This window comes from Choristoneura fumiferana, chromosome 8 (assembly GCF_025370935.1).
Source record: "Choristoneura fumiferana chromosome 8, NRCan_CFum_1, whole genome shotgun sequence".
NCBI lineage: Eukaryota > Metazoa > Arthropoda > Insecta > Lepidoptera > Tortricidae > Choristoneura > Choristoneura fumiferana.
In genome coordinates, this window is record NC_133479.1 from 14573595 (window position 1) to 14596904 (window position 23310).

The 23310-nt window shown below is 37.3% G+C and overlaps 3 protein-coding genes across 7 annotated transcripts in view; 1 reads left to right on the forward strand and 2 right to left on the reverse strand.

Moving 5' to 3' along the window:
- Positions 1-4475: 4475 nt before the first annotated feature.
- Positions 4476-6177, reverse strand: LOC141430619 (p21-activated protein kinase-interacting protein 1-like). The gene is made up of 3 exons (XM_074091416.1): positions 6009-6177; positions 5633-5924; positions 4476-5279 (listed from the first exon to the last, which is right to left on the reverse strand). Exons 1-3 carry the CDS (start codon positions 6075-6077, stop codon positions 4483-4485), a joined length of 1158 nt encoding a protein of 385 aa, XP_073947517.1. The 5' UTR covers positions 6078-6177; the 3' UTR covers positions 4476-4482.
- A 512-nt stretch (positions 6178-6689) lies between these two features.
- Positions 6690-20014, forward strand: LOC141430618 (uncharacterized). The gene is made up of 8 exons (XM_074091415.1): positions 6690-6943; positions 7589-7751; positions 8674-8845; positions 10318-10425; positions 10905-11088; positions 11786-12012; positions 13361-13457; positions 16492-20014. Exons 1-8 carry the CDS (start codon positions 6714-6716, stop codon positions 16541-16543), a joined length of 1233 nt encoding a protein of 410 aa, XP_073947516.1. The 5' UTR covers positions 6690-6713; the 3' UTR covers positions 16544-20014.
- LOC141430621 (protein-L-histidine N-pros-methyltransferase) overlaps positions 20005-23310 on the reverse strand; it is a 62399-nt gene continuing 59093 nt past the window's right edge. For all 5 annotated transcript variants that reach the window (XM_074091422.1, XM_074091420.1, XM_074091421.1 and 2 more), the window contains one exon: positions 20005-22464. In XM_074091422.1, the coding sequence (XP_073947523.1) occupies positions 22238-22464 (227 nt within the window). In that variant the 3' untranslated portion in view covers positions 20005-22237. The remainder of the gene's footprint in view (positions 22465-23310) is intronic.

A 23310-nucleotide genomic window follows, 5' to 3' on the forward strand; every position in this document is an offset into this window, starting at 1 on the left:
CATAGAGCTAGTTTATGGGCCGAGAGTGACATAGGCTACTTTTTAATCCCGGAAAAATCATAGTTCCCGAGGGAACAGCGCGCGATAACGAATCCACGCGCGCGGAGCCGCGGGCAAAAAGCTAGTTTTGAAATAATTCCGATCCGCATTAGCGATCCCTTCAAATAGCGAACCTACTGTGTTAAAAATAAAGCTGTGTTGAATACTTGTGATGTATAGATATAATTTAATAATATTGTATATCTGTTTTAAAAAAAATATACCTCGTTGAGTTTCTTGCCGAAATCTTCTCAACAGAGGTTTTTCCGAACCGGCGGTAGATTTTTTTGACATTCATAAGTGTTATAGCCTAAATTGAATAAAGATATTTTGACTTTTGACTTTTAGACTTTTAAAATGAACTCAATTGCTCCAATCTTATGGGCTTCCCTGACACCCGTGGGGTGTTGCCTATTTGTTTAATGAAACTAAAATCTTTATGAACTTTTAGCAACGATTGTCTTTCCGAAAGCGCTAGTAGTATAAATTAATGACACATAAAAGAGCCCTTTGCGGCCTACTTACAGAATTAACGTTTTGATTTTGACTTTCGCGACCGCGTATCCTTATACAAGAATAGTCGAAGGCGGAAGTGATGTTTCATGGTCGCTAAAGTGTTAATACCACTTTAGACCGGGATTAAAAATAGAACATGTTTTATTAGGTACATTGCGGCGTTCGATTGACTTCTTTAAACTTGTTCTCTTTATTGCCACTCAATGTACAACTTGCACTATTTTTCTAGCAAGTCTGACTTGAGGCCGTATTGCCTAACGTTTCTAACGCTCGCGATCACAATCAAATGACAGTTTCTGTATGCAAAATCTGTCATTTGATTGCGATCGCGAGCGTAAGAAACGTTAGGCAATACGGCATCTGGGCTTAACCCTTTTCCAGGCGTAGTGCATAAATGTATACAAATATTAGACCTTGCTTAAATGTAAAAATGGAAAAAATCAATTGAAGTCGTTAAAAATATGATTCGTTATTAATTCAATCCGCCATAGCTAAACAATATAAAACTATGATTCATTTGTGGTAGCGTATCTAGCTTCTCGGGGCCTGGAAAAGGGTTAAAGTAGAATAACCCACGCTTTGAAACTAGCACAAGTTCGTAGTTCATCCCTCTTGAATATCGATAACGAAGTGGGCATGGTTATAGTGAAGAAAGCTCCGGCTTGCGTAGTCGGCGGCGAGGTGCCGGGCAGCCGCTGTCCAGCGCCGTGTCGGAGGCGAGCCTGTCGCCGCCCGCGCCCCTGTCCCCGCATCCCGTCACGCACTGGACCAAACAGCAGGTGAGCTTGGACATTATAAGCGTAAGGTAAACGTACGAGTGCTTGACACGCTAATGCCCAATAGACGTCACTCTGCTGTCATCTGTATTGCTAATGACATAAGATTGAAGATGCCCACTATTGGCCAGCGACGAGCACTCGTACGAGTACGTTTACCTTATAAAAATGTTAAGCGTATTATTGTGGCATAGTAATGTTTGCCTTAGCCGGTCCAGTTTTTTGTTTTTCTAATTTAGCCAAACATGTGTAAAGTCCCGTGTAACAACTAATTCCGTGCGAACAGTTACAAACCAAATAACGCTACAAATTTACCAAACATTTGAGTGTATGCTATTTAGACCTACTATTATGTACATAGGTGTCAATCAAGGGCTAAGTGTACATTGTATCGTAAAACAAGTGCAAAATTACCTATTAAGTCACATTCGACCAACAATGTATTACTCTTTATTGTACATACAATCAATTATGTACGTGACGTCATATCTATACACCTTAACACTACAATAAGGTCGATGTATACACAATTATATTTGACGCTAAGGCTGTATAGATATTTATGCCCTTGACATAAAACATGAAAAATAACAATTAACAAGAGAAAGAGATGTACAAAGGCGAACTTATCCCTTAAAGGGATCTCTTCCAGTTAACCTTTGAACGATTGAAAGGACATCAGAAACAAGATAACAATGCCAACTAGATAGCAATCTGATAACATCTTGTCTATTACCTCTCACGAAACAAAGTTTTAATTCTTTGTGGGTAGCTAGATACCCCCGGATTCGGAAGCAATGACTATAACCTAACCAACAAAAAGTTGGAAAACCCCGACATTGTCACTTCAAAGTTCAATCATCGCAAGAAAACCTGCTTTCAATTAAAAACATACTGCATTCAAATTGGTTCACCCGTTTAAGAGCTAAGAAGCCACAGACAGACAGACACACCGACAAACAGACAGACAGACACAGCGGTCAAACTTATAACACCTCTTTTTTGTGTCGGGGTTAAAAACCACGCGGTGTTTCCAGGTGTGGCAGTGGGTTGGCGTCTGGGCGAGGGCCTGGAGCGTCACGCGGGCGCGTTCGCGGCGCGCGGCGTGGACGGCGCGCTGCTGCTGGCGCTCAGCTCGGCCGACCTCAAGCTGCTGGGGCTGGGCGGCGACGACCGCCGCCGCATGAAGCGCCGCCTCAAGGAGCTGCGCGCCGCCCACGAAAAACACCTCAAAGCCCTCAAAAAAGCCGAGAAGAAAGCCAAGAAAAAATAAACCTCCAAACCCGTCGGAGCCAGTCGTTAAACTAAAACTAAAACTATCCTATTGATCTCTTTGTTTCTCAAATTCTTTGTAACACTTTACTTTTTCTACGAGCGTGTGTAATTAATTTCTTGTACTGTTCTTTTTCGAAAGCTTAACCGTATTAAATTACGCTGTGAAGCATGCGACTGGCTCTGCGGGCAGCGGCGCGACGAAGCGACAAGCTGTGTCCGATAGCGTAGGGAGTGCCATCTGACTTATAGCTTAGAGTTTAGTGACGTTAGGGTAGAGTCGAACGAAGAAATAATACTAATAATCGAAAATTAGACATAAGTGAATATGGAACAGGACAAGTAGAACGCATTTATCTAGACTGTCTAATGTAACTTATTGTATCCTCTGTATCTCTTTTATCAACACTAGTTATGTCTACATATTATACTGTCAGCGTCAGATATAAGGGAGCGAAATATTGTGCAATATAGACTCGTTTTAACATTATTTTTTGCGAACACTGTCCACTCTGCTATATCTGATGAGGACTACATTTTCAACAATTTACAAATGTCTTTGTTGTTCCTAACATTGTATTATTTGTGTCAGTTTTTTCTTCAAGTTTGATGTGAAGTAATGGACTGCTGGAAAATCACTGGCTCAATCTAGTCATAAGATCAATTGTAAGCTGCTCGAAAGTCTTGAAATATAAGGTTTTTTATATAACTTCCTCTATTAAGCCTTTATGTAAAGTTTAATATGTATCTACCACAGAATTCAATAAAATTGTAATGTAATGCATATAATTACCATTTACCGCAAAGTTAACTACCAGAACAGGAATTAAATATTATTTTAATTGTTTGAAAATTAATTATACTTTGCACAAAATGTACTTAGCAAATGTAAAGTGAGTATCGTTAGAGCGATGTTGCTGATGTGTTAGTAAGATATTTAAATTTCATACAATAATATGACATTAATCGAGCATGTGATCTCATCTAATTTTTTTACAAATATCTTACAACCACACCGCATTTCTTAATCCATTTTCGCTATGAAGTAAAAATATCTTACGAAACGTAATTCATGATTTATAAATACATTCCAGTTAAATTCTGTCTTGATATTTCTGTGCGAGTTTTCATTGATAAGTCTGGCTTTATAGTTTTTTTAGGCAACATAAATTTAAAAGGCTGGGACTTCATCTGCTCATAAAAAGTAGGCACTGTTTATAGTAGCTTAGTCACAGTTAGTGCAACGTTAGCCCGGACCTGAGCTTGTAAAAAGTGGAGAACTTGCCTGGAGCAGGGTACAGTCTCAGCCCGGTGTTGTATGTGTATTCAATTATCCTCGTGAGTATGTTCGGTTCTGTAGCTGTTGTGTATCGTGCTGTGTACATAGCCCCGGCCGCCGGGTGACGCGACTGGGAATGTGCTTCAAATCACTCTGTATGACTGAATGTACGTTGTGTGCATTTAGGATATTTATTTTAATTAAGGAATAACGAATAATGTAAGTAGGGAGTCCATTAACAATTGCCAAAATTGATCAGTACTGTTTATTAATTGTTGATTTTTTTTTAAATTTTCCTTAAATTATTAAATATTTATTTTGGGACCAAATTAATTTATTGTGTCTTACAGTTTATTATTTATGTACTTGGGTGTGGGAGAGATTCTTTTTATTTATAATTAAATAAACAAACCAAAGTCTACATCATATTGTTTTTTACTATTAATGTGAAAATCATGTACATTTCCTAAAATGACGACGAAAATATACTCTGCAGTGGTGATCTGACTTTTTCTTATTGGCAACTCTTTGCACATTAACAACTTCATGGTGTCATCTTAAAATTGTATTTTGGAAAAATGAAATACATGAGCTATTGGACTATTCAACAACTTTATTTTTTCTATTTTTATTTCTTTTCTTTTTCTTGAATTTCTTCTTTGGTGGAGGAATTCCAGTTTTTTCATCATCCTCATTGCCATAGGTGATGGTTACAAAAGCACCAGGTTTCCTTTTAGGTGCATGTGATGGTGCCTCGGCTTCATCTTCTGAATGCTCACTGTTAGTGTCCTCTGCTTGAACAACTTTATCCTTCACTTCAGAATTTTCTTCATCTGACTTCTCTTCTTTCTTTATAAACTGGCTCTGCCTATTAAATGTTACACATGTGAGCCTACATGCTGCATTATGAAAACAAATTTCACTTAATTTGGAATCATTTACTGACCAAGCTTTAAGTTCTCCTGAACTAGATAATGTATAGAGTATATCATTATTATAATGCAGGCACTTCACTCTCTGTTTATGGGCTTTGTATGTTTGTGCTTGGGTATCAGAAACTGTCAAAGTGATTATGTTCCCATTTTCTAATCCTACAAACATTCTCTCGTCTGTGACCCATTGTACTGAAGTTGGTTTTGAGGTGCACTTCATTTGTTTTTCAATGCCAGCTTTACTGATAGTCCATACATCAACATTTTGTTGATAGATAAGCGAGAACCTATCACCTGTGGGAGAAAACTTGATTTCTGTGGGCATGGTTACACCTTTGCTTGATAGATTTATAGTAAAAGCTGGTCGCCCTTTGATCAAATTCCAAGTTCGCAGTGTTTTATCACCTCCAATACTTAAAGCTAATTTGTCAGAAGGGTGTACTGCAATATCAGTGACTGGGTAACCTGGAACAAAACAATTGATTGAATGTTCTGCTATAAATGGCATTTATTCATTGACATAGTAATATCATAACAGCTGGCTACAAAATGCTTAAAGAAATCCTCCCCTTCCTCCTATCTTTCCTACAATTTATTTTTAAATGCACACTTTTTGTTGACTGTACCTACTTGTATTACCATCCAAACTACTTGTATTTTCTGCCGCTCAGTATATGTATACCAAAACTTCAATTTTATTATAAGTCAATTCAACTATTTGAAGTATGTTAAGTTTGACTCAAGATTTTACTTGCAGCAGCAAAAGCTTGTAAATAAAATACAAGTCAGTGTAAGTGGATACTCCATAAATGAAATACCTTGGTGAGCTTTCTTCCATATTTTTTCAATCTGCCAATTGCCTGTTCTCGTTACAATGATGGATCCATCATCACTGCCAGTAAGCAGATGGGTACCACTGTTCGTAAACGCAACCGTATTGACCGTGCCGTCGTGGTTCATGAGAACAGTGTGCTCTTTCCGTGACTTCATGTCAATGACGACAACCTTGTCGTCGGTGCCGCCCGATGCCAGAAATTTGCCAGCAACAGATACACACCGCACAGAAGAAGTATGTGAATGCGTAGCAAAGGTTTGTTTAAGTTTGTTTCTCTGCAAAGTAATAAAAATTTTATTTACCCATATCGAAAAGAACATGCTCTATCATAAAATTACAAGCATGTTAACTAGACTTACCTCATTTTCGTAGCTCAAAGAGTAGCCTAAGAGAAAGCCTTCATAAGTTCCTACTACCAACTCGTCCATGGTGTAGTCTAATGAATTCAAAGATCGATTTATTGTGTTAACATTACAACGTTACGACTACAACCTCAATACTTCATACAGTCACTGGCTGGTCCGCTCCGCGCACGTTTTCTTTCTGTCTCAAAGTCAGTGTCATGGTACTGTCAAAAATATTGACGGCTTCGTTTAGAAATATGCTGATGTCTTCTTTGAAAAGAAAATATAATGGGTTGTTATGGTATGCTTAAAATGGAAAAGAAGCAGATATTTTTCAAAATTTATTAATTAAAAGTCGTTAATTAGGAAGTAAAATGTTTACCGATATCGAATTCCAAGGTTTCGGTGTTTCTACCACAACACTATCAAAATAAAATGACAGCGTCAAGTCGAAAGAAGAAAGGATAGTCTCGTCAAATTCCCATCTTTTTATAAAAAGTAGTAGATGGATATCTTCGTAATTATTGTTTCATAGGATAATACAGTGTTTTTCAGTGACTGGGCATACACATTACTATCATTCTGGTGAGTGGTTGCCAGTGGGAGTGTATTACGTTCCTCACAAACGTGTATCGCTATCGATTTCCGAGGTTGGCATTATATGCTAGTGTTTGTTTTGGTGCAGGATTCCAAAAGAGGACTTACTTGGACATCTACAAGATGGATCTGGCGGAGACTATGAAGAGCGTGCTGGCGAAGAGCACGAGCGGCGGAGGCGCGGGTAGCGGCGCAGCTGCGGCGCACGGCGCGGAGGGCTACGTCACCGAGAAACTGTACATGCTGCTGCAGCTCTACCTGCAGAACAAGGGCTGGAGCCCGAGCATTGAGCTGCTCCAGTGCTTCAGCGACCTCAAAGACTCCTCCATGTTGCCCAGCGCTGCATACTTGCAGTCAGTGCACACATTCTCATTGGAAATTATTTAATTACTACAGATTTCACCATTATTTTAAACTAGTCATTATTCAGATCAGATGTTGATGTACCATCAGCCAAATAAATTGTCTATCAATTTTTAAACAAGTTCCTATCAAATGAATATGTTGCTAAAGTTGAACTTTCAAGTTGACAGACACGTCTATTGGCATTATTGTTTTATGACATACAAATGATTATCAACTTTAGGGTAGTAGACCACATAGTACCATGCCCTCGGTACCGCTCTGCTTTCAGAGCATGACATGAGTGCGTGTGAGCTAACTTGGGGGCGCAGACGTGAACTTGCCTTCGAAATCCAAAAGCTTAATGGTTACTTGACCTGAAATGTATATTTCAGAACTAAATTATTATTATTATTTTAAAATTTATGACGGTGGAAGCATTCTACACTTCCACTGAACGTAGATATAGTTTAGATATAGTTAGTGTTTAGTATTGTAATAAGGACCCCATACATCCCTAATGTTTCGGCGAATAATGTTTGGCAACCTGTCTCATTTTGCAACTTTATATATATAATATAATAATAATAATTAATTAATAATTTTAATTTATTTCAGTTTTATAATGTTAGTAATGTTTGTTTGTGTTTTTACAGAATGATGGCATCCAGAGTAGGATTGGACACCCAGGGTAGACTGATACTAAGAGAAAATGGCAAGATAATACTTCCTTATGAGCACTTTGCCAATGCTGTAATGTTGAAACACATGAACGGGCCCCATGGGCTGCATTTGGGATTGGAAGCCACTGTCAGAGCTGTAAGTTTGTTAAATTATTTTGCTTGTTTTTTTGTTTATACTCTTTATTGTACCAAAAGGAAAAACAAAAAGGTTACGTAAAAAAGTAGTGTTAAGTACAAAGGCGGACTTATCCCTGCAGGGATCTCTGCCAGTCAACCTTTGAGTGGTAGAGGAGCAATCAAAAAACAGGGTGTTAGTCTTTCCCTAAAAGTTCAGTTATAATAATTAGAAATATTGCCTAAACCTAACATTTCTGACTGATCATGGTGATTTGAATCATAGACAATCACAGATTTATATACAGAAGTGGATGATGCAAGAAACGTGAAATGTTTGAGAACCAAATATATACATTTTTGTTGAAAACAATGTACAAACCTGTATTTCAATTAGGTTTACATAAATGCGGTTTTTTGTTTTTGTTAAATGTACAACCTCAATGTACAACCTCAATGTACAACCTCAATGTACAACCTCAATGTACAACCGCAATGTACAACCTCAATGTACAACCTCCTGGCAGCATATGAGCTGACTAAAGACATACAACAGCCATCATCCACTTAAACACAGGTCTGTGTTGTTAACTGCTACAAGAAAAAGGAGCTTGACCAAGAAAATGGAGTTGGACTAAGTGCTACACAGACACAGTGCATCATTATCCTTAGGTTAACACTAAACTGTGTAGGCTTAAACTTGATTGTATAGGCCTACTAAATCGTTTTACGATGTATCCCATGAGTCATGAAAAAAAAATTGTTTTGATGGGAACTAAATCAATTATTTAGGGTATTTTCATTTCTGGGCAATATTTGGTCCAAACCTTGTCAATCTCCTTTAATTGACCCATTGGATGAATGAAGGGAACCTTCAATGATTAGGTTTCAAGTGCAGCATAACCCTGATAATTATTGTGTCAATTTGTTCCTTGCTATTTCAGGTGGTTGAATCTTACACAATAGGTAGGGAGCAGTTTGGCATGGAGAAGGAGTTCATAGTGGAAGTGGTGCAGAACTGCCCGAACCCCGCTTGCCGTTATTACAAGAACCAGCTTGAGATGACACAGAAGTCCATACAGCAGCATCTGTCGCAGCAGCCTACTTATATTCCTGGTAAAAATATAATTCTGTAGCTGGATAGAGTAATTTCTGTCTAATAAATGACTAAGAACTTCCTAGGATAACTGACTAATCCTCACTGGCTGGCTGACAACAGACATTCATTGAGATGTAAAAATGATCACCAAGGAGTGAATTTTTGGGATGACGGAGGCCTATGTCCTACAGTTAATATGATGCTGATGATGATTTTTTCGTGTAGTTATTTGTGTTTTTTCGCATCAGCAGTATTGGAACCCCCAGGGTCACTATCTGTCAATAAAAAACATTAAATTAAAAAATCCAAAAACCCGACAATTAAAAACGAAAAGGAAGAAAATTAGTCTAGTGGTCTAGAACTCTGTCAAGAAGCTCATTTAAGGTTCAACAGTCGGGACCCATTACCAAGATTTTTTGAGCTGGTTACGATTTGAATGGGTCCCGACTGTTGAACCTTAAATGAGCTTCTTGACAGAGTTCTAGACCACTAGACTTATTTTCTTCCTTTTAGTTTTATTGTCGGGTTTTTGGATTTTTTAATTTAATGTTTTTTATTTTATACTTTTTTGAAATTTCTGTGAAAATAGTAGATTAAAAGTATTCCATCCATCCCAGCCTATATACGTCCCACTGCTGGGCACAGGCCTCCTCTCAGAACAAGAGGGCTTGGGCCATAGTTCCCACGCAGGCCCAGTGCGGATTGGGAACTTCACACGCACCATTGAATTGCTTCGCAGGTTAGTGCAGGTTTCCTCACGATGTTTTCCTTCACCGCAAAACTCGTGGTAAATTTCAAATGTATTTCGCACATGAATTTGGAAAAACTCAGAGGTTTTTGAACCCACGACCCTCTGCTTGAGAGGCGATAGGTCAAATCACTAGGCCACCACGGCTTTTTCCCCACCACGGCTTTTGTTAGATTAAAAGTATTATAACCCAAATATGTTTAGAATGGGCTAATTATTAGCTTTCATTTGATTCCCATATTGTTACAATACAAAATATTTTTTTTCGCAGACGCCATATTGATTATATACCCTATGTCACTCCGACAGTTATGACGAATCCAATGATACCTCATATGTTACAATCCGTCCAGCCGTTTAGGCTACAGTGAGGACCAAAGAAATGGACATACATACGCTCGAAAAACATAACCCTCCTTCGGGCAGTCGGGTAAAAACCGAGATTGTGATATTCATTCCAGAAGCCGTATTGCCTAACGTTTCTGACGCTCGCGATCGCAATCAAATGACAGTTTTTGTATGCGATATCTGTCATCTCAATACAATTTCATTCGGCATAACTGCACGCTGGCTGCTATTAAAATTTGGCAGTCGAGGTTATGTTGCAGTTGAAATTATGGGCGTGATCCCCCTACATAGGGTACATTATATTTACTTTTTAAAACCTCGGAAGGCATGTTGTGTGAACGAGAAAACAAGCATGTGGTTTGAAATAAAAAAAATATTTGACGTTACGCACAGACACGGGGGCGGCGGGGCTCGCGGACAGCGCGGCGGTGGAGCGGCTGCTGCGCGGCTCGGCGCTGCAGGACTACCAGCTGCCACTCGCGCCGCACCTCGCAGCCCTCAGTGAGTCGCTAACCCCCATAACCATGCCTTCTATAGGATCCGTAGTTCTACAATCCCTTATAGTATCGTAATGAACTCTAGTTGTTCGTCGAGTCTTTCCTACTCCGGATTTTATCGCGCAATGTACTTCCAAGCACAAACAAAATATAAATAAATACCTAGTACATGACAATAACAGCTGCTAGTGTTGGTCTCACCGCACCTATCGACGCGGAATCGATCTTTTTCGCTCTTATTATGTGGATTTAAAACGGTTTTTGATTCACTAGATATGATTCCGTGTGGATAGGTGTGGGGAAACCTTAACCGCCTATTAATATAATAATTAGTAAACTTTATTGAAAAAATATATTGTATTAGTATATTTAAGCGCTCTTCGGAAGCTAAAAGTGGTATTTGTCCAGCTTTAGTACGCTGGGACGTCCACGCGACCTGTAATAAAATTCACGCAAGATCTAGAGTTCTAATTATAACTGCAGCGGGCCTGACGTCAGAGAAGTCGGAACGGCGCGGCGACAAGTTGTCGCAGCACCAGCAACTGTTGCTGCAACACCAGACGCGCGCGTTGCAACACGACAAATACCACGCGCCTCGCGCCGCCGCGCCCGCCGCCGATAAGAAGCACCATTACAGTGACGACCACAAGCTGACTGACTTCCTGAGGTAAGTCACGCGCAGCATGGTGTAACAGATACAGCAACCGTTGCTGCAACACCAGACGCGCGCTTTGCAACACGACAAGTACACGCGCCGCGCGCCATTACAGTGACGACCACAAGCTGCCTGACTTCCTGAGGTAAATAATTTATTGAATCAGGCGTGACTTTTCGGAGGTCCATATCTTTTAGATTTGTGTGTGTTCTTACAGTGTGGAAGTGGAGGTAGGGCAACTGCATGTACGCATATTTGTTGCTTAGACGTAGCTACGTTATGGTCGCGAGTGAGCAAAGTAATTGTTTTTTAGTTCATTCCTAAGGTCAATCACGCACAACACCCCAGTGTAAGATAACCACGACGCGATAGGTACAGCTGCTATTGCGCTAACTGATTATAGTGATGAAGTCTAGTCTAATTGTCACGGGTGTTCTTCATGTAACGTTATTCATTAACTGATGCCCACTTTCTGGAATGTCGGAGAAAAGTTAAGAAACCTTGAGTTTCTTGGTCAGGGAAATGGATTTTTTTATTTAGTTTCAAAATTACATTTTTGCTGCTTTAAAAAAATAGTTGATTGAGTTGGCAAATACCTGAGGTCATAGCTACATATTTAAGTATAATGTATGCCACGGAAAATCTAAGGGAGAAATGTTTTCACCGCTCATAAAAAGTATTTCGTTGATTGGTGTCATCCGTATTTCAGGGCAAATCTGGAGAGCCTAGAGTCCCTCTCGGGCGGCAGCGCGGCGGCAGCGGGCGCGACGAGCGGAGCGGGCGCGGGCGCGAGCGCGGGCGCGGGCGCGGGCGGCGGGCAGGAGCGTGTGGTGCGCGCGTTCGCGGAGCTGGCGCGCAATCTGCAGCGCATGCGGCCCTGCGTGCGCCCCGCCATGTGCAAGCCTTACGGCAAGCAGAGCGAACAGCTTCAGAAGAGTCAGTACCCGTACCACTGAATGACTAATAGTACAAGTATAGAATTTGCACTCCCTCACAAAAATGATGTTTAGTCAAAAGACGCCTGCCAGATTAAATATACAAAAGTTTCTGTTCAAATTGAATTTTCATCCAATTTACATTATGTATGCTAAATTTCAAGTCAATCCGACCACCGGAAGTAGGACTAAATAAACTTGCAAGATTTGACCCAACAAAAATAACAACAACAAACAGTGAAAATTACGATAGCAACGGCCCTGAACTGAAATCTGACCTCAAGGGCGCCAAGCGATAAGCATAAAATGCGACGCACTCCGTTCAGTGCAACCCCCAGTACCCACGGACCTGTGTTTAAGTGGATAATCGCCACAGTCTTCTTAGAATGTAATTTTGAGTAATAGAACAGACTGCTTAGGAGCATTACTGGGCTTACATTTATTATGTACAAACTGCTGTGGTTGACAAATTATTTGCATTTTTTGAAATCAGATACACATACACTTATGTTGCAAGTTAAATAAAAGCTTGTAAAATATAATATTTTGCGCCCGTGTGGTATTTATTGATGTTCGGAATGGCCATCTATTAGTAGTGGTGTTGTTGAAACAACACGTCTCACGCCACCCAGCGAACAGTCGCCATCAGATGTTTCGGAGCGGCCAACGTGATCAAAAATATCGCAACATGAACTCTAGTAACTTAATGCATCTAATACCTGAGTATTTCTCAAAAAGTTGTCCCGTCACGAAATTGACAAGAAATCAATTTTGACAAGAAATTATTAACACTATGGACGAGATCATAAAGCATAAACTGCATAAAACGACGTCAGGAAAACGTCACGAATCTTGTGAGGAAAAAAACGTAATTTTGTAACTACCTACATCGAAACTTTCTATTGGATCCAACAACAAAGATTATCTGGCTTTTTATCACCTTTACCACAAGGTTTTGTATATATTTAAACATAATATTACTTTTTTTGTGTTGAAATAGCGTCAGGAATAAATAATAATAATAATAATAAATAAATAAAATGAATCATAAAATGTGTTGCTAAGCGCAAAACTCGGGAACGGCTGGACCGATTTTACTAATTCTTTTTTGTTATGTTCGTTATTGTCAGCAGAAGGTTTTTATGAAAGAAAATTTAGAAAAATAACAACGGGGGCGAAGCCGCGGACAACAGCTAGTATATAATAAAATATTTTTATTTTGGACAACTTTTTGAGAAATAGTCTCCTGAGTGCATGTGGCGATATTTTTGACCACCTTGCCTGCTTCGCAATATCAGATGGTGACTGTACATAACACAACATGAATGTTGAACAATTTGCTGTTTCAGTTTTGTTAGACACTATCCAACTGGTGCAGTCACTGCGCAGCTACTTACCGCCCCCACACATTCAAGTCACCTCGTGGAAAAATGACGACAAATTACGGTGAGATTGTCTTGCTAATATTATAAACGTGATTGTTCATGTATGTGTGTGATGATGATGAAACGAGGTATGCAGGTAGCAAAATCACGGGAATAAAATAAAGACTACTTTTTATTCCAATGTAATATCCGGATGTAAGTAAATGTATATCCCGAAAAGTCGCCGCTAAATCTAGAGAAAGCAAATTTTGCACAGATGTTCTTTAAATAAATGAAGCTATAAATGAAGCCATGATGTAATTTTTATGGAATTTCCATATGAGGTAGTAAAATCTTAGATTTTTTATTCTACTGCCACGAGTAGAGGCTGGCTCATTTGTTCTTGACTGGAAAGAGACAGAAGAAGCCGAAAATTGGGCCGTAGGTTAGAAGACAGTTGCGATTCACAGGCTATTTTCGCTGCAGAAAAAAAATGTTGATCAAAAGTAAAACTTTACTCACTCATAGATATGACAAAAAGTTTATAGTAGGACATGGGCCCACAGAAGAGAAACTAAATTTTGCACTTCTCATTCTAATGCTCGAAAAGTATTAAAAGTAAAAAGAGTAATTACGAGGCGGGAGTAAAGTGAGTACTTTAGTCCCTAGGGAGTAAAAGTAATTATTTTTTTAATTTAATTCGAGTGTCTTAGATAAACTCAAACCGCCAGTACTTGCTTAGTTCTTAGAATAAAATAAGATTGTGTGTGGACCATTTTCATGACGAAAATGTTACGTTCTTAGTCTACCTGGTCTTAGTTATATGCTTTTTCCGCATAGAAGGTAGCGCCATTCTATTTATTCCAGTTTGTGTATGGACCATTTTGCCGTTGCGATTTTGTTATATCTGTGTCTGGTTGGAAAAAATTACTTACCGTGAAAACTTTGAAATTGTTGTAGAGCGTAAATCATAAACGATTAAAATCTAATACCTTTAAACGAGCAATTCTTGTATACAAAATAATAGCAGTGGAGACAAAATTACACATAAATTATGTAAATATGACTTTAAATAGAATATATTGTTTTGGCCGGACTGTTCAATATCTAATAATATTAAATCGAATGAAACTTCCTTAAAATTGCACATATTTGACGTAAACTAAGAAAACTTAAAATACCATTTTCAAAATAATGCGGGGAGCTGGCGCTGCCAAGAGCGCAGTTAGCGGTATCGGAATTTTTTAAAAAAATATTTGTTTTTCTTTTACAAATATACAATTTTACTCGAAAATGTGATGAAAAACATTGTATGTCGCACGGGCGGTACTAGAATTACGAACATCGACTCATTAAAGCCCTCAGTCTTCGACTTGGGGCTTCTAAGGCTCGTTCGTAATTCCTTATTTACCGCCCTCAAGACACAATTTACTTTTTAATATCTGTCTGCAAGTTCGCGATTGGGTTGAGGACCGGCGACTGCGCAGCCCATGGTAAAACATTGACTTTCTCAGATCTAAACCATTCTTTCTTAACCTTACTAGTGAGTTTTGGGACATTATCTTGCTGGAAAACCCACTTAGTGGCATACAATCAGTGGCATATGGATACATCACGTCCTTAAGCACCTTGTTTAAATAACATTCTTTAAATATTATTTCTATGATAGGCTCTACCTACACCATAGTAAGAAAAACATTTCTATACCATCAAACTGATTCCGCCATGCTTGACGGTCTTTATTGTATACTGCGGCATAAAAGCGGCACCGGGAGGTATTCTCACGTAGTCTCGACAACCTTTACATCCAAACAGCATCACTTACTCTCGTCACTCCATAAAACATTACGCCACTTCTCCATAGGCCAATCTACAGGCTCTTTGGCAAAAATTAGCCTCTGTTTTATGTGCCTCTTAGTCAGCAGTGGGACTTTCCTCGGACTTTTGGCGTGCAGATCAGCTTCAACGAGTCGAAGGCAAACTGTAGAACTACTCACATTTAAATTTAATGAGTGTTGAATGTGTTTTGACGACAGAAATGGTTTTACGACAAACGCACAATTCTTAAGTCCTTTTTTTGTTGTAGCCTTTTTTCTACCTCTGGTTTCAAATTTATCCTCCCACTTCAGAGCGTTACTGATCATTTTAGCAATATATTTTAAAATTTCTTGAACAACTTTATATGTTTTTCCTGCTTTTATCAGACTTTTAATCAAACTTCTCATTTCTCTGGAAAAATGCCATCCCCTTCCTATAGTTTATAGTTTTTTAGCAGTAATCACTTTTATACAGCATCAAATTCTATATTGTAATTCTATATTATCCGGCCGGAGAAAATTACGTAATTAAGTCATTTTAATGACACTGCTATTTATATGGAACATAATTTTTAGAAAATCGAAAATAACATTTCAAACTTGAAAAAAAAATCGATTCAGTGGCCAGAACACATAGTCTTTAGGTAAGTAAATGGTTTGTAAATATAAGGCCGTCTTTTAAGTACCTGTTTATCTTAGAAACTAGGTACCCAGGTCATAAACTGCTATTATTTTGCACACAACTGTATATATAAATATATTTCGGGGATCTCGAAAACGTTTCCAACGATTTCGATGGAATTTGGTATGTAGGTGTTTTCGGGGATGAAAAATCGATCTAACTTAGTCTTATCTCTGGGAAAACGATTGTTACCGAGTTTTAGCCCGAGCAAAGCTCGGTCGCCCAGGTATAAATTGATTATTCTCACAATGTTGTCAAGTGATAGTGAAAATTATGATGTCGAGCAAAGAGCAAAAGACATTATTGATAATCTTTTGCCGCCGAAATCTAGAAAGATTTATTTAATAAAAACCTATGGAAGTTTTATGGACTGGAGGAATAAGAAACGCATTAATTCATTCTCAGAAATGACTGAATGATGTTTTTCTCGCAATCGAAGTGAAAAATAGAGTTTTCACCTCCAGACTAAAAGTCAATATAAACCCTCGGATAAATAGACACCCTCGCTAAAGCTCGGGTGGCTATCCACCTCGGGTATATATTGGCTTATTTTAGTCCCTCGATAAAAAATATACTATAGAAAGTGTTTATTTAAAAATGAAAACAATATGTTTCAGTTCGAACAACATGGAGGAACTGGAAAGCCGTAAGATCGTGAGCGGCAACTAGCCTCCCGCTCCCCGCAGACACTATCACGCGACTTCAATCGTTGTACCCGGACAGGTGGGCAGGCATACTTGCTGTATCTCGTTCTAATATTTTGAAATTATCTCGGCATAACGCTATGGTTTAAAGCTCAAAAGCGAGTGCGTTATAACGCTACTTGAATATAGAAAGCGTCGAGTAGCAAAGGAGTAGGTACTTTTGTATGGCATTTTATATTGAACTATTTGAATGTTTTCTATATTCAAGTATTTTCTTATGAAAAACGGAACCAGTGGATTGTTCGTTACAAAAATAGTATTAGCCTGATTTACTTCAGGATTCTCGGTCTTGTTAGCTGATCGCACAATATAAGATATCATAATCGATGAAAGTACAAGTTAAAAGCTACAATTGACAATTGCTTGAACATTTTAATGAGAGTTCTCTATATTTTGTGCGTTCTATAGATGTGGCTTCTATGTAAAACTCGAAATCGAGCAACTATGTGTAGTTATTTTGTTTTTTTTTTGAAAATTTGCTTTACAATTATTATATAAATATTCCTGCAAGCCGTTTCGGTTTTGTGTTACGTATACGTTGTATTCTTTATAAAATATTCGTTTTAACGTTTTTGTTAAGTAAATGTCTTTTATCTGTTAATCGTTCGAACACATTGTGTATGTTGCTTTGCTTTATTGCTTTGAATGTTATGGTGTAAGATCTTTTTACGATTATTGATCCCATATCTCATTTCGTCCTTTATTTCACTGTATTGTCGTAAGTGCATTATTTACACTGTGATAGAAGTGTAATAGGGGTAGTACTGAGCGAAATCTTGACATCAATATGAATATAAATATGTGTAAGTCAGTTTTTGTCTATTACAATAGGTCTGTTTGTTGAAGAATTATATGATTATAATTTCCAATTAAAGGTACATAGTGAATTTTGAGCAAGAAGTGAATGTTTTAAAGGATGAGATTACAATTTTGACTAATTATTATTTTTTATTAAATATTATATTTTTTTAGAAAATCACTGGATAATTTTAAATCAGACTAAATAATGATGTTTGATGCGCCAAGTCTTGTCTCGTGTATGATAGGAAGGTATCTTATTGAAGACTGCAATTTTTCATGTCGATCTTAGCTAGTATTGCCTGTGAATATAAGGTTAGGTTCTGTGTGTGGACTGCACACCGGGCGGCATTTACGAGGCTAACTATTGCCAGTCACATTTTTATTTAAAATTATATATTTTATTTTCAAGTAATTATATGCTTAAAAGCTGGTCATAATCATAACCGTTATATGTGATTGTATGTATCGGGTGGAGTCTCGTGGGTTGTGGATGAGAAACGCTTAAATCTTGTTCGTTTATTGAAGGGTTTGCGCTGTCTCAGTGTGCAGTAGGGTTAAGTACAATGTAATAACAACGCAAGTTGCTATTTACTTCCAAAACATCACATAAGTGAAATAATGAACTACATAAGTTTGCTAGTGCAATAATTAGGCAAAGCCTACTTTAAACTTAAAATTTTGTATCTTAGTACTGTAATGTAATTTAAAATTAGAGAATGTATTGGAAATGCTGACTTACAATATCACATCCGAGGTGTGTGACGTTGTGGGGCGTTTGTTTATCAATGCCGAACTTTATTTTAGTCGCATAACATCAAATTATTTAACTATTGTCGATTCTTGTTATAAGCAGCTTTTTGTATTGTTAAGTTCTTGTTGTTTCTACTAGAGTACAGGCCGGAAGCGGGATTGGGTCTATCTACATTGACGCTGTTTTAGGGACATAGAAGTTTTAATACGACCCGTCACCCCCGTTCTTTACTCCATAGAAGCACTTATTGTATTTGAAATTGGTGATTGTATATTTTTCGTACTTGACATAGCGTATAGTTTTCATTATTCTTTACTTATACGACTATAACGAGGCTATTACGTTGAGGTCAGATTGGTTTCGCTTCTAAGTAGTATTAAGTTTATATGACCGTCGATAAAATCATTGAAAAAGTATTAAAAAATATCAAAAGAATCTCACTCTGTATTTAGAATAAGGCGTTCTAGTCAAAAATGGACTTCATAACATTTTTATAATAAATTGGAGAATATCTGTAACAAAGAAACTAACAACAAGTGTTGGATGAAAAATAATTTATTACCTATTAGAAATTTATATTCAGACTGATAAAAGTATTTCATAACATGATCTGATTCTGAATTATTCGAGAGTTGTTTGATCTCAACATTTGCTTTGGTCGAGCTCTGTTTAATTCGATGTTAGAAGCCAACGCTGCCTGATTGTCTGATGATTAACCACTTCACGAAAAAGGTAATTTTCAAAGTAACTTATGTTATAGCTGCGGATTTTTGTAATGCATTAAGTACTAAATTATCCGAAGTGGCAAAAATTTCATTTCTTCAAATTGATCCTGATCTGCATCGTCATAAGACCTAAGGTAGAATGGTTCAGGGAATGACTAAATAAAACTATTTAAATGCTTTCTCCATTTGGCTGGTCAAAAGACAAATATCTATTTCATTTGCAATCATTCCGCGAACTATTCACCTCATCTCAGATTGTGAGTCATCCATCAACTAATTATACCTTACCTACTGATTTGGTTGATCTGTATAATTCTGAATATGGTTAAATAATGCTTGAATAATATATTAAGATAATGTATCTTTTATATTTAGATTAACTTTTCATTAAAAGTTTCTGTATTCAAATTGGCACCTTGTTTCCTGTGATAAAAATTTGATCAAAATCTAATTTTGACATTTACATGCAATCAAAATGTAGTAAGTATGTTTAAAGTCAGCGCGCGATTTCTTTCGCTAAAATTTACTTGACGTATTGTTAACGTAGTTGGATCAATCCCCTTTTTAGTGTTGTTATTCTCTCCTGTAACTCGGGAGACATCAGTGATAAACTTTGTTAGAAAAATGTTTGCAATTTATACTATTATAGCACATTTACGAGATGAGCCAAAAAGGAATTGCCTTAAAACTGTCACAACTTCTAACATAATATACATAAAAATTATACATTTAATAGGTAACGCAGGAGACGTGACCAAGGCGACAAAAAGTTGATTGACCCGGTTACGTTATTTTAATGCTCGTCGTTCCTAGAGCTCTCTTTGACAGACGCTAGAAAAAGCCGCATTTAAAAATAATACTGGTTTAGTTGAGTATATTCATATAAGTTTTGGACCTCATTCCCTTTATGATATATCTGCAGCTGATTGTACTAGAACGATACTCCCTACTTGATGCTAATAAAATAGCGCGCGGACTATACTTGAAATAGTTATTTTATTTAATTACTATCGTGCATATGTTGTTAAATCGATTTATATTTGGCCTTGCCATGTAACTTATTATTTGCCGAAATTAAAATTTATTTTATCTTGTAAACGTGGTAATATAGTGGATTGAGAAATCAGTGCTTAGTAATAAATAAAAATATTTAATTCTCGTTTTTATTTTAATTGATCCAGTACTTTAATTAATATAGTTTTCGGTAGCATTAGGAACCCAGACTCAAGTCAAAGTTTTAAAATTACAACAATATACGTCTGTGCTGAAACGCATCCGCAATATCTTGCATACGCTCTGTGGGGTTATTTCTAGGGTGAAAGTTATTCTTTCAAGGTGCCTTTTCACCTTCTGAAAACATAATTAAAAATAAACAATATCTAAGCGCCAAACTAAGGCGTTACTCGATAAATTACCCCGCAGATCGAATAAAATTATTAAGTCTTCTTAGATTTTCACAGATTAAACGAAAATTATAAGTCTTGTTTGATTTTGTTTACGTTACATCACATTGCATCACAAGTTATTTATCGAAGACTATACAATACAATCTATATCGAAGACGTCGGGGTACAGAATAGAAAGCACCTTTTTATAAATCAAATTTCAAAACATGATTAAGTAGTTCTACGACTTAATGGAATGCTAGCATTAATACAACAAAGAAATCGTTATTCACAATGACACGAACATGCACAAATAGAAGTAACATTAAATGGCGGTATTTGGTAGGAATGATGATACATTATAACTACTCAATTTATAAATACTTTTAAAATTAGAACACAATCTCTATTGCTGGGATAAATATAATTTCAAACTTTTTCAACTCGCCTTTCGTTAGCGATGATAAACAATATCTTTTATAATAATTTATTTTATTCATTAGATACAAGAATTACACCTAGTTAGTATTATAATGTAGAAAAAGTAGTAAACATCTATAAAAAGGCTAATAAATTCAATTCAATTTATCACTATCTTACCAGTAAAATGTATATTTATAAACATTTTTTCGATGATAAAAATGTGCGTTTCGGTTTGCGAGTTTGTCAGGCGCCCATCAATTTCAGGCCCCTTTTTTATACAGACAACTGAACAATTGCTTATTTTATTTATTAGTAGTACTTGTGATACTTAAGTGTAATATTTTTAAAAATATTAGTAATTTTGACAGTCTGTCGGAAAATATATTGATGGAATATGTTCAGATGCCTTACAACAATACAATTTAAAATGATTTGAAGTTTTTTTTTAAAGGACACAACACTAACAATCGCAAAAATGTGGTGCGTCGTTTATTGGGTACGCGACATTTATATTTAAAAAACATTTCAATTCCTTTTGATTTGACACTCACAAGTGACGTGCTATTTTTTGAAGAAAAATACTATACAAACCATGGAATAAGTTTTTTACATTTATCGGGTGTTTCATATCTTTAACTTGATGTCTTAACACATTTTCTAGCAATATTTTACTTGATTTACGTATGTATTTAATTATTATTCGTAAAAATCGTAATCCTGAAAGACGTTATTTCTCGAATCAAAAACCTTTTTGTTCTGTGGCGGCGGATTTGAGCTGGAAGCAAATTTGACTTTTTTTCGTAATCGATTGATGAATTGGATTATAAGAATTTTTCATCAATTTTTAAACTAAAAATTGTAACATAGGTAGGTACCTACTGCTAATAATATAAGTAAATAAACAGTAGGCTTATGCGGTAAACACAAAATTGAACCAAAAAGCGTCGTTTTTACCAAAAGCCATCGCGATAAATGTTTATTTATAGTGTGATTCTGAAATTATAAGACTTGTTTCTTTAATCAGTATACAAAAACAAAATTGTCTTTGGTCGGGTCGATGACGTCTTTGTTTACATTTTCTCTAGAATGGTGTGACAGTATACCTAGTATGCTGTCCTGACATTTTCCAAAGCGCTTACGATATCGCAGACTAAGGAATGTGCCAAAATATTTATATGATTGATTTCTCACCTAACCTTGCCTATTCATTACTTCCAGCTCTTTTTCAAATATAACAATAGTAAAAAAGATTTCCAATATTCTGATCTTAGGAAAATCTGCACATATGCAACAAAGCTAGCTAGCGTTTACGCATTTCGGATGACGTAAACCAGTAAAACGTATCCTTTCTATAGTGCAATAAAGATCTTAATGAACGTGCAAAAAAGTTTCAAAAGAAAAGCAAGTTTGTATTGTGAAGCACTAATAATGTAAAGCTAATAATAATAATTTCATTAAAATAAAGCGTCTTCAAGCAAACGTAACCCACTTTCATTAATATCTTTGCCGCACTGCAGCGAAACTTAGAAGATAACGGCAGTAACAGCATGACTATTGTATGTACATTCATGCGTTTATAGCGTTTCCGTGGCCTGCGCAGTGGGTGTGAAGACAAAGACAGAGTCGTCGAGCCAGTAGTAGGCCTGGGCGAAGTCCCCCTCGCACAGATAGGGCACCCGCGACCACGTGACCAGCTCAAACCCACACTCGTCGCGCATGAACTCCACGAATGATTGCACTTGCTCCTCGAACGTCGCTCCGGAAATCGGCAGCCGCTCCTCGGGCTTGTGGTCCGGTGTCACTGAAATTTTGACATGAAAATGCTGATAAGGAATACAAATGGACTTTATGAAATCTGTTTTCTGGAAAAGATTCAAGCCGCTCGCGCAAGCGTGTAGGTCATAAGTAATAATCAGAGAGCGGAATTCTCATGGCATTTTTCGACCTGTCCTAGTGACTTCTCACTTATCGACTTCCGATATACATACATATGTATATCGATACAACATAGGTACTAAAGAAGATTAAAAGTAGAGGTAAACAATAGGTGACCTTAAGTTAAAAAGCGATCTCTTCCAATTAACTTTCCATCCATCCATCCATTCCAGCCTATATACGTCCCACTGCTGGGCACAGGCCTCCTCTCAGAACAAGAGGGCTTGGGCCGTAGTTCCCACGCGGGCCCAGTGCGGATTGGGAACTTCACACGCACCATTGAATTGCTTCGCAGGTTAGTGCAGGTTTCCTCACGATGTTTTCCTTCAGCGCAAAGCTCGTGGTAAATTTCAAATGTAATTCCGCACATGAATTTCGAAAAACTCACAGGTGCGAGCCGGGGTTTGAACCCACGACCCTCTGCTTGAGAGGCGATAGGTCAACCCACTAGGCCACCACGTCTTCATCACGATTAACTTTCGAGTAGTTTAAAATGTGAAATAGACATTGCAATGAACAATGAATGGATAACAATTTCTAATTTAATAATTTCAGTTCAGTTCTTCTTCTGTTGTAATGTTAACAAGTGTTCCATTATGTCTCTATAAAAGAAATAGAATTTTTTTTTTCATATTTTCCGGTTTTAAACTATTCTAGTCAAATATCCGTTTGTATGCGGAAAAAGAACGCTCTACATAACATGATAAGTTTA

Bases quoted from the DNA above. Each gene is read 5' to 3' on its own strand.
- LOC141430619 (XM_074091416.1), bottom strand. From the start codon at position 6,077: ATGGACGAGTTGGTAGTAGGAACTTATGAAGGCTTTCTCTTAGGCTAC. The intron at 5,925-6,008 runs GTAAGTCTAGTT...ATTACTTTGCAG, and splicing joins CTTTGAGCTACGAAAATGAG to AGAAACAAACTTAAACAAAC. The intron at 5,280-5,632 runs GTATTTCATTTA...GTTTTGTTCCAG, and splicing joins ATGGAAGAAAGCTCACCAAG to GTTACCCAGTCACTGATATT.
- LOC141430618 (XM_074091415.1), top strand. From the start codon at position 6,714: ATGGATCTGGCGGAGACTATGAAGAGCGTGCTGGCGAAGAGCACGAGC. The intron at 8,846-10,317 runs GTAAAAATATAA...CGTTACGCACAG, and splicing joins GCAGCCTACTTATATTCCTG to ACACGGGGGCGGCGGGGCTC. The intron at 13,458-16,491 runs GTGAGATTGTCT...AATATGTTTCAG, and splicing joins AAAAATGACGACAAATTACG to TTCGAACAACATGGAGGAAC.